The sequence below is a fragment of the Quercus robur genome, chromosome 9 (genome assembly GCF_932294415.1).
Source record: "Quercus robur chromosome 9, dhQueRobu3.1, whole genome shotgun sequence".
In the NCBI taxonomy this organism is placed as follows: Eukaryota; Viridiplantae; Streptophyta; class Magnoliopsida; order Fagales; family Fagaceae; genus Quercus; species Quercus robur.
In genome coordinates this window covers 28937352-28948246 of record NC_065542.1, presented here as the reverse complement: position 1 = coordinate 28948246, position 10895 = coordinate 28937352, and the positions used below count along the sequence as shown (strand labels likewise).

Sequence of the window (10895 nt, the reverse complement as noted above, 5' to 3'; positions counted from 1 at the left end):
ATGGAAAAGAGGAGAGAAAAAAAAAAAAAAAAAAAGGAGAAAAAAATATTATTAAAATATTCTGATTCAGTGTAAACGCAACATAAAATAGTTTTTTTTTTTTTTTTTTTTTTTTTTTTTTTTTTTTAACCTTACAGTGCACATCTAAAGATAGATGTGCGCTGAGAAGCTAAAATTTTTAGGTTTAGCTCCACTGCTGCAACCCTCTTTTTTGTATTTTAGTGTAACTAAAATAGTTATATAGTTATTTAGCTACACTACTACAAATGCTTTTAGAAGCTAGTATAATATAATAATATTAATATAATAGAGATAACTACAATTCGGAGACGGTACTCCACTCAAACGGTCCAAAACAGTATTCAAAACCCAAACCTTTTGGTAAAGAGTGCCCAAAGATATATTTTCGACAGAATGTGGCTGACAGTGAAGCCAGCAGGACTCTAAACCTGCAATTCTTATAATCAAAACACATGCTTCGCCAAAGTCCAGAAACTATGATATTTTGTTTTGACTTTACTATTTTTATTAGAGCATTTATAACATCGTTGCTCGTTCCAAACAAGGAAAGTTTGAACACTCCCTCTCCCTCTCTCCCTCTCTCTCTCTCGTTTGTGTGAACTGTGTGTTGAAGCTTGGAAGAAGCTATGGCAGTTGGGTTAGCCAAAACAAGTGAAGAAGGGCAATATAATGCCAAGATGACCCTTTTGGTTGTCTTATCTTGTATGGTTGCTGCCACAGGAGGAATTATCTTTGGCTACGATCTTGGAATTTCAGGTCCCTTCTTCCTAAAATTTTATATATTCATCATGTTTATAATATATATATATATATATGTATATATATATATATATATATATATATATATATATATAAACCTTAGTTTTATTTTTATTTTTCACCTACCAATTAAGAAAATACATACTGATTTTAATTTATACTTGCATCTAGTTGACGGTGTTACTTTATGTGGTGTGTTGGCTTATGTTTTTGCCGGAGTCGGCCCAACTTAATTGAGGCCTAAGCTAAATATTTATGTGGGCCTTTTATATATATTAATTAAATAAAACTATTTAATGTTAAACAAATTAAGGTTATTTTGATGTATTAAATACATAATTTAATGGATAATACTAACTAAAACTATGGTTAATTTCATATAGAGAATTGAATATCATAGTTGAAACATAAATTTAATAAAAAAAAATATATATATTATTTTTAAAAAGAAAATTAATTTATTTTGGATATATGATGATATATAGTTAATTACATTTATAATCTAATGTATAATCTATGATTTTAATTGATGTATGGCTTTGTAGTAGATTAGTTTACAAATATGAAAGTTTCAAACTATTAAGGGGGATTAATCATCATTGATGATCTAACACATTTGTAAATTTTTTTTAAAGTCTTGTTAGAAATAAAAAAGGAAAATGCTAAAGGTACTACAAAATGTTTACAATATAATATGACAATAACAATGGTTGATGAACTTCTATAATGTAATTGATAAATATTTAAAATACTTTTTTTGTGATTGGTAACATGTCAATTTATAAATCTATAGTAAATTTGTGATATCCCTAACATCATTAATAATTAAAAGTGTGCAACCATTTGAAAAAATTCAAATCTTTTATAAAATTTTGGGCCTTTTACAATGGGATGGGGCCTTTTTTGTAAAGGGCAAATATTTTTTTGTGGTGGGGGCCTTAGGCCTAGGCCTTGGGCCGGCCCTGGTTTTTGCACACATTAAACTCAATTAAGGTTAAACAAAAAAACAAAAGCATTTCAATGCTTAAGGCTTTCCAGCTTCTTAGAGCACCCGCAGCAGATGTGCTAAATGTGCCAAATGCCAAATTTTTGGCACATTTAGCACACCAAACACAAAAATAGAGCTTTATCAGATGTTCCAAATGGTAAAAATTATACCACATATGAACAGTACCGTTTTATATTTGCCACTGTACGGACAAAAATGGTATACTGAATAATATTTTTTTATTCTCTTCTCTCTCTCCTCTCTCTTCAGTTTATTATTTTCTCTCCTCTCTCACCTCTGTTCTCTCTCACCGATTCTCTTCTCTCTCACGTCTGTCATCGCCGATCGTCATCGCCAATCCATCATCGCCGATCGTCATCGCCGATCCTTCATCGCCGATCGTCATCGTCGATCTCTCACCGGTTGCATTTTGCATCGTCATCGCCGATCTCTCCAGGCATCGTCATCGTCATCATCGATCGGAATTGACGTGGGCATCAACGTTGAGGTGAGATCGGTGTGTTCGTCACGATCGTGGGCATCGACGTTGAGGTGAGGTGAGATCTTGATCGTGGGTCGCCGGTGCTAGTGGGTTTGAGTTGATCGGATTGTTTTCTGGGTTTTGTTTTGCAATGGATTGTGGCTGCGGCGGCAGAGGCGGCGGCGGCGGTGGCGACGACGATGGCAGTAGTGTTGGGGTGATTTGTATGGGGTCCGGCGTGGGGCCGTGGTTGTTTGGGGTGATTTTGTAATGGGTTTGTGTCATTGATTGTTTGGGTTGTGGTGGTGCAGTGGCGGCGATCGTGCCTGGGTTTGTGTCGTTGATTGTTTGGGTCGTAGTGGTGCAGTGGCGGCGATCGTGCCTGGGTTGGTGTCGTTGATCGTTGGGGTGATTTGTAATGGGGTCCGGCGTGGGGCCGTGGTTGTTTGGGGTGATTTTGTAATGGGTTTGTGTCGTTGATTGTTTGGGTCGTGGTGGTGCAGTGGCGGCGTGGGGCCGTGGTTGTGGCTGGGTATTGATCAATCAAAGTGGTGGTGGTTGTGTGGTGGTGGCTGTTGGTTGTTTGCAGTGGCTGTTGATTGTGTTTGATGAGTTGTATATATTATTTTAATGTGTAGGAAATATTATTTTAATGTATAGAATTGTATAATAAAACATCTGATAAATGGGATGTTGTAAAATGGTGTGGTAAAATAATAAAGTAGGTCTTTGATGTTGTAAAATAGCATAATTTTTGCCACATCTGCTGTGGATGCTCTTAGTAGTTCAGTTTTGTGTTATAATTTTGGCATCAATATGACTGGCTAATAAGCAATGTATCATTACCTAATAAACCACACCATAAAAGAAGTTTGAAACAGTTTCACTAACATATGAAAGCAACTATGAAGGAGGAGTGACCTCTATGGAGCCATTTCTCAAAAAGTTCTTCCCAGAGGTGTACACTAAGATGAATGAAGACACTAAGATCAGCAACTACTGCAAATTTGATAGCCAACTGTTGACCTCCTTCACATCCTCACTCTACATTGCTGGCCTTGTTGCTTCCTTCTTTGCCTCAACAGTCACTAGAGTCTTTGGGCGCAAGCCATCAATTCTTATAGGAGGTACCGCATTCCTTGCTGGTTCAGCTCTTGGGGGTGCAGCTTTGAATGTGTACATGATTATATTTGGTCGAATTTTGCTTGGAATTGGTGTTGGTTTCGCCAACCAGGTATTAAAGTTACTCTAATTTTTTCCCTCCTTTTGTGAAACCTCTTTCATTCATCTCTAGAACATTTTCTGAACCTTCTTTTAATAGCATCAGTAACATTTTAGTAAGTTACTTTAATGTTCATTCCACAAAAGGAATGGAAATTGAGTATGGCAGAAATTGTGAAGGTTATATGTGTAGACACATACAAAAGTAAGACAAGACAACATATTGTAATCTTGTATCATTATGGGAATCTTTGAATTGGATCATGGTCTAAATTTTGTTCTAAAATGGACTTTGTTTTTGCAGTCAGTACCCTTGTATCTCTCAGAAATGGCACCACCAAACTACAGAGGAGCAATTAACATTGGCTTTGAACTCTGGGTTGGCATTGGGGTTCTATTAGCTAACCTCATAAATTTTGGTACTGAGAAGATTAAAGGCGGTTGGGGTTGGCGAATCTCCCTAGCCATGGCTGCAGTCCCAGCTTTAATCCTTACACTAGGTGCTCTATTTCTCCCAGAGACACCCAACAGCCTAATCCAGAACAGCAAAGACCATGAAAAGGCCAAGCTAATGCTGCAACGTGTCCGAGGCACCAATGATGTGCAAGCAGAATTAGATGATCTCGTCAAAGCTAGTTCCTTATCAAAAACCATTAAACACCCATTTAAGAATATCATACATAGAAAGTATAGCCCTCAACTGGTTATGGCAATTGCAATTCCATTTTTCCAACAAGTAACCGGAATAAATGTCATCACCTTCTATGCACCAGTACTTTTTCGAACAATTGGTTTAGGTGAAAGTGCATCACTATTCTCCGCAGTCATGACTGGGGTTGTTGGTGCTGTCTCAACCTCCATATCCATGCTTATAGTGGATAAACTTGGCCGAAGAGCTTTGTTTATGATTGGGGGTATTCAGATGTTCCTCTCACAAATTATAATTGGTGGACTTATGGCTGCTCAACTTGGAGATCATGGTGGGATTAGCAAAGGGTATGCAACTTCGATTATAATTTTTATTTGTATATATGTGTCCGGGTTTGGATGGTCATGGGGGCCACTAGGATGGTTGGTTCCAAGTGAGATTTTTCCTTTAGAAATTCGATCGGCAGGACAAAGTATTACAGTAGCAGTGGGTTTTATCTTCATATTTTTGGGTGCTCAAACTTTTCTTGCCATGCTTTGCCATTTCAAATCTGGTATTTTCTTCTTTTTTGGGGGATGGGTGGCTGTGATGACTGCATTTGTGTACTTCTTGTTGCCGGAGACTAAGAATGTGCCCATTGAACAGATGAGTAAAGTGTGGAGGGAGCATTGGTTTTGGAAGAGAATTGTTGGGGAAGTGAATGAAGATATAAAGATGGAAGCAGCATGATATGTTTACTTATTGTGTACCAGTTCATAGTTACTATGTTCTCATTAGAATTTCCAATTTCGCTCTTTCATCTCTTACAATTTTAGCTTCTTTTATGTTAGGTAATTGCAAAGTTATTAAGGATGGTGTGAAAAGGTGAGGATTCGGATAAGGAACACAAACATGTACATGAACCAACTAAGTAATTTATATAGACTGAGCATATATCTTCAAGCAAAGGTTATCAGTTACAGCCCCAATTTTTCTTGCCATCTGGATTTGAAATAGCACTTGCTAATTGCTTTCATTATATGATAAGTTATAAAGTATTTTGAAGGGAAATTTTTTTTCTTACCACATGAACATGAACAAATTTGAAGTTTGAACACACACACACACACATTCTCTCTTGCTTCTGCCCACTGTGTTGGAGCTTGGAAGAAGAGATGGCGGTTGGGCTAGCTATAACTAGTGAAAAAGGGCAATATAATGGCAAGATGACACCCTTTGTCGTCCTATCTTGTATGATTGCTGCCACGGGAGGAGTCATCTTTGGCTACGATATTGGAATTTCAGATCCCTCCTTCCTAAGCTTTTAAATTCATCAAGATTAAAAATAAAATAAAATTTTTAGTTTTATTTTTCTCCTATATATGCAATGTTAGAGACCAATTGAGAAATACATACTAATCTGTACTTGTTGACGATGGTGTGCGTGTATATTGGTACTGAATTTTCAAGTACCTTTTAAAGTAGTCCAAGACACATCAGACTTTTGTTTTTACAAACATTAATGTACTCAATTAAGGATTTAAAAGAATTCAATGTTTAAGCTTTCCATCTGCTTACCAGTTCATCTTCTGTTATAATTTGGCATCAATATGACTAACTAATATCTCCATCAATAAGCGATGTCATTAACTAATAAACCACCTACAAAATAAGTTTGAAACAGTTCCACTAACATATATGTAAGCAACTATGAAGGAGGAGTGACCTCTATGGAGCCATTTCTCAAAAAGTTCTTCCCAGAGGTGTACACTAAGATGAATGAAGACACCAATATTAGCAACTACTGCAAATTTGATAGCCAACTGCTGACCACCTTCACATCCTCACTCTATATCGCTGGCCTTGTTGCTTCCTTATTTGCCTCATCAGTCACTAGAGTTTTTGGGCGCAAGCCATCAATTCATTTAGGTGGTGCGGCATTCCTTGCTAGTTCAGCCCTTGGTGGTGCAGCTTTGAATGTGTACAAGCTTATATTTGGTCGCATTTTGCTTGGGATTGGTGTTGGTTTTGCCAACCAGGTATTAAAGTTAAATCTTTTTCCCCCCTTTTGTGAAACCTCTTGAGTTCATCTCCGGAGCATTTACTAAATCTTCATTGAATGGCATCAGTAATGTGTTAGTAAGTTACCTTAATGTTTGTTTGACAAAAGGAATGTAGAAATTGAATTTGGAAGAAATTGTGATGGTTAAATGTATAGACATTAGACGCATACAAAAGCAGGACACCTTAATCTTAGAATTTTGTTTTGTTGCTGAAATGTGGTTCTCAATCCTAGCACGTGTTTTTGCAGTCAGTCCGGCCCCCAGTCCCCTTGTATCTCTCAGAAATGGCACCACCAAAGTACAGAGGGGCAATTAACATTAGCTTTCAACTCTCTATTGGCATAGGTTTCCTATTGGCAAACCTCATCAACTTTGGTACTGAGAAGATTAAAAGTGGTTGGGGCTGGCGAATCTCCCTAGCCATGGCTGCTGCTCCAGCTTCAATCCTCACATTAGGTTCTCTATTCCTTCCTGAGACACCCAACAGCCAAATCCAGAATGGCAAAGACTACGAAAAGGCCAAGCTTATGCTGCAACGTGTCCGAGGCACCAATGATGTGCAAGCAGAATTAGATGATCTCATCAAAGCTAGTTCCATATCAAAAACCATTACACCCATGTAAGAATATCATACATAGAAAGTATAGGCCTCAACTGGTTATGGCTATAACAATTTCATTTTTCCAACAAGTAACTGGAATAAACGTCATCACTTCTATGCACCAGTAATTTTTCGAACGATTAGTTAGGTGAAAGTGATTCACTTTTATCTGCGGTCGTGACTGGGGTTGTTGGTACTGTCACAACCTTCATATCCATGCTTATAGTGTATAAACTTGGCCGAAGAGCTTTGTTTATGATTGGGGGCATCCAGATTTTCCTCTCACAAATTATGGTCGGACTTATAGCTGCTCAGCTTTGAGATCATGGTGGGATTAGCAAAGGGTATGCAAGTTGATTATGATTTTTATTTGTACATATGTTACCGGGTTTGCATGGTCATGGGGGCCACTAGGATGGTTGGTACCAAGTGAGATTTTTCCTTCGGAAATACGATCAGCAGGGCAAAGTATTACTGTAGCAGTGAGCTTTCTCTTCATTTTTATCAGTGCTTAAACTTTTCTTACCATGCTTTACCATTTCAAGTCTGGTATTTTCTTCTTTTTTGGAGGATGGGTGATGGTGATGACTGCATTTGTGTACTTCTTGTTGCCGGAGACTAAGAATATGCCCACTGAACAGATGACCAAAGTGTGGAGGGAGCAATGGTTTTGGAAGAGAATTGTTGGGGATGTGAGGATATTCCTGATGGTTGACTAATCAAGGCCAAATTTGCCTAATAGCACAATTTTAGCAAAAATGCATAATGACAAATTTATTTAGTTATGTAGAACATTTTTGGAACTCGATTTTGACAAACTCGAGTTCCAAGCAGCTCACAAGCGACGGAGCCCATATTGCTTGGAACTGAAATTCCAAAAATGTGCTATATAACTAAATAACTTTGTTAGGATGATTTTTTTTTCTAAAATTTTTCTAAAATTATGCTATTTGGCAAATTTGGTCACTAATAAAAGAACACGAACACATACGGTGTACCATGAAATTCTTGAAAATTTCCTCTAGTTTTCTGACTTGGTAGATAAATAATTTATATAAAGGACCCGACTAACTAATTTATATGGTAGTATACATCTTCAAGTTAAGTCTATTAGTTTGAGCCCCATGTTTCTTACAATTTGGATTTGAAATAGCAGCTGCTAATTATCTATAGAAGATAGCATCATAAGTTTAAAACCATCAAACTCGTCTCTTTATTTAAATCCCTAATGATTCTCACATGTAGTTTTATTATTGCCATAATGATTCTCATTTAAGAACCTCTTCTCTTATTTCTTTTAGTCAGTAAGTATAGGTCTGTTGGTGTCGTTCATGTAAATGCACATGTGAGAAACTAACACGCATTGAACACTGTGTTTGATGAAAGTGCTATGCTAGAAGAAATTATGAACTTATGAATGCTTGTGTACCATAGTAGTAAAAACTTGGTGTGTTACAATCTTACCTGATCTTGATTGGTCATCTCTTTAATGTTGATATTTTTGTGAGCAACAAAAATGACTAAATCATCAAACTCGTCTGAATCGCTGAGGCACGCCAACTGTTCGACTAAATGCCTCACCGACTCATAATGGTTTTTAACTTGTTGGCTCCTTCTCTGCTTTTGGCTTTTGGTTTTTTTCTTCCCTACAATCTCCCAACTTCCCTTACGTGAAGTTTGCATTTCTGATCTTGACTTGTCTTAATTTTTTGTTTGCTGGTTTTTGGGTATCGTGCTGTGTTTCCTATTATCTGCTGTATGGATTTTCCTTGTTCTGTGTACCTTCGGCTTTTGCTTGAATATATAGTTAGTTAGTTGAAACGAATGACTATAGTTCTAACCAAAGAAAAAAAAAATGATTAAATATTTTAAAAATATAATAGTTGGATAATATGTTTTTTTATGTTTTTACTGTTTATATCAAATTTCGTATCAATTAAATATTATTTAGACGGTAAGGACATGAAATTCAAGTATTTTATTGATAATATAGCTGTTGATATTTGATTTTTTGAACATTTTGTAAGTATAGAAAATATAAAAAGAAAATCTAAATCAATTTTTCTGATTTGTCAAAATTCATATCTAATAAAAAGATATTAAGTGAAGTTGTAACCATTAATTACAACTAAGTTTGTAACCAACTTTATCCGGAACTAGTCGCAGATCCACGCGATACGTGGGAATAGATAATAATTTTGTAGTTATGGTATAATATATAATTTGTTCTCTAACTTTTGTGTAAAATAATTCTTTCTAGCTCCCAAAAAATTAAACAATTTCTAAAAATAATTTGTTCTCTAAATTATGTCTAAAATTGAACACTTTACCTATCAAAATGAAAGAAAATTATTTGTATAACGTACAACATATATACATTTTCAATTTTTTTTATTAAGATTTAATTGTCTTTAATTGGACATTCATATCACATTTATTATTGCTACGCTTATGTTGAGCCTCCTCATCCGTCGCATCATTATTCTTTTTATTATTTATTTTGTACTTTTAATTTTTTGACTATATTAAATATTTAAATATACTGCCTTTACAAATTCATCTTAGGCAGTTTTAACTTTACATATTCATCTATTTTAATTTTGATATTATAACTAAATAATAAATCGATGAAAAATTAAAACATAAATATTGTTTATACATATTCACTTAAGTGGTTTTAATAGTTGATAGACATTCAAATACATAGCCAAGATTGTGTTTTGATATAACTTTAAAATCTCACTTCCAAAATAATTAAGTATTATGTCCAAAAATTCAAACAAAAGCTATGAGAGGGAGAGAGAAAACTTGTGATGGAAAACTAAAAAAATACACACTAACAAATCATATTAACCCAAAATATTAAAAATATAAGGGAAAATTACACTTTGTCCACCTGTGATTTGTCCCTAAAACACTTTGCTTACATGTGATTTAAAAATTGACAATTTACCCACCTGAGGTAAGCTCTATTTATCTCATGTTATCCACCTTTGTTAAAAACATAAATTTGTTTTTTGTTTTTTTATATCTATCTCTTCTCAAAACATAAATAAATAAATAAATAAAAATAAAAAACAAAAAAAATCAAGAGAAAATAAGATCTGAAAGCTAGATTTTATAAAAATTAAGAACTAGCTTTTAATTTTAGGTTTTAATTTTGGTTTTGGAGAAAGTTTATAGTTTGTCAGTAAATTGAGACATTTGTGAAGTATAGTTTTCTCTACCGATCTGATTCTCTCAGGATTTCATGTTCACTAGTTGGACATTCTTTTATGATTATTGATGTAAATGTACATGTAATGTGATAGCAAAAGACCCTGGAAATTTCCAAATTATTTGTGTTCTTATGTGTGATTGTTATTTTGGATTGCTAATATTGTTGATGATATTATTTAGAGTAGAAGTGATGGTCGAAGAAGAAGGCAAAGATTCAGGAATTGAAAAGTTTGATGGAACAGACTTTGGTTATTAGAGAATGCAGATTAAAGATTATCTCTATGGGAAAAAGTTGCATCTACCTCTTTTGGGAAAAAGCCTGATACTATGAAGGATGAAGAGTAAAACCTATTGGTCTTAAACGTCCGGAGATGTTAGAGCTGTGCTGCGAAATTCTCTCCGTACCAGTATAGTACCTTTTCCCCTTTTCCTATCAGTGGAGCAAGTCTCCTCACCGTCCCTTTTCCCTTTCACTGGAGCTAGTCTCCTCCTCACTGTTACTTCCTTTTTCCTTCCTTTTTTCCCCTCCCCACCTTCTGTACCCATTGAACTGAAACAAACGTTCATACCCTTACCCGTCCCGGTGTTTCAAAGTCTCCATTATGGAGGTCTCAGATCTAGTGGCCAGGACAGAAAAATGTTTGTGCCAAGAAAACAAGATTGAGCTCCCTCCAAACCAAAATACCAATTGACCTACTGATCTTTTCCTTCTAGCCAAAATCATAATCTCCAAAAATATTAGCTACAATATGGTAAAAGATGTCACAGTTAAGGCTTGGAAGCTGGTGTTCCCAATGGAAGTTAAAAGACTCAGCAAAGAAGTTTTTATGTTCATTTTTCACCATGAAGTAGACCTTCATAAAGTGTACTCAAGAAGACCATGGTCCATCAGAGGGGGCCATTTAGTTCTTAAG

At 35.5% G+C, this 10895-nt stretch overlaps 3 protein-coding genes across 3 annotated transcripts; all 3 read left to right on the top strand.

Annotated features, from left to right (window-relative positions):
* The first annotated feature begins 369 nt into the window (after positions 1-369).
* LOC126700378 (hexose carrier protein HEX6-like) lies at positions 370-5080 on the top strand. The gene is made up of 3 exons (XM_050398498.1): positions 370-777; positions 3161-3483; positions 3775-5080. The coding sequence occupies exons 1-3, from the start codon at positions 648-650 to the stop codon at positions 4846-4848; spliced, it is 1527 nt and encodes a 508-aa protein (XP_050254455.1). The 5' UTR covers positions 370-647; the 3' UTR covers positions 4849-5080.
* A 748-nt stretch (positions 5081-5828) lies between these two features.
* Positions 5829-6349, top strand: LOC126700934 (hexose carrier protein HEX6-like). Its single transcript, XM_050399096.1, has 2 exons — positions 5829-6137; positions 6317-6349. The coding sequence occupies exons 1-2, from the start codon at positions 5829-5831 to the stop codon at positions 6347-6349; spliced, it is 342 nt and encodes a 113-aa protein (XP_050255053.1).
* A 7-nt stretch (positions 6350-6356) lies between these two features.
* Positions 6357-6907, top strand: LOC126700380 (hexose carrier protein HEX6-like). The gene has a single exon (XM_050398502.1). The coding sequence runs from the start codon at positions 6446-6448 to the stop codon at positions 6782-6784; it is 339 nt and encodes a 112-aa protein (XP_050254459.1). The 5' UTR covers positions 6357-6445; the 3' UTR covers positions 6785-6907.
* Positions 6908-10895: the final 3988 nt, after the last annotated feature.

Excerpts from the sequence above, each read along its gene's own strand:
- LOC126700380 (XM_050398502.1), top strand. The coding sequence starts at position 6,446 with ATGGCACCACCAAAGTACAGAGGGGCAATTAACATTAGCTTTCAACTC.
- LOC126700934 (XM_050399096.1), top strand. The coding sequence starts at position 5,829 with ATGGAGCCATTTCTCAAAAAGTTCTTCCCAGAGGTGTACACTAAGATG. Across the intron at positions 6,138-6,316 it reads GTGTTGGTTTTGCCAACCAG|ACATTAGACGCATACAAAAG; the intron begins GTATTAAAGTTA and ends TTAAATGTATAG.
- LOC126700378 (XM_050398498.1), top strand. The coding sequence starts at position 648 with ATGGCAGTTGGGTTAGCCAAAACAAGTGAAGAAGGGCAATATAATGCC. Across the intron at positions 778-3,160 it reads CTACGATCTTGGAATTTCAG|GAGGAGTGACCTCTATGGAG; the intron begins GTCCCTTCTTCC and ends GCAACTATGAAG. Across the intron at positions 3,484-3,774 it reads GTGTTGGTTTCGCCAACCAG|TCAGTACCCTTGTATCTCTC; the intron begins GTATTAAAGTTA and ends TTGTTTTTGCAG.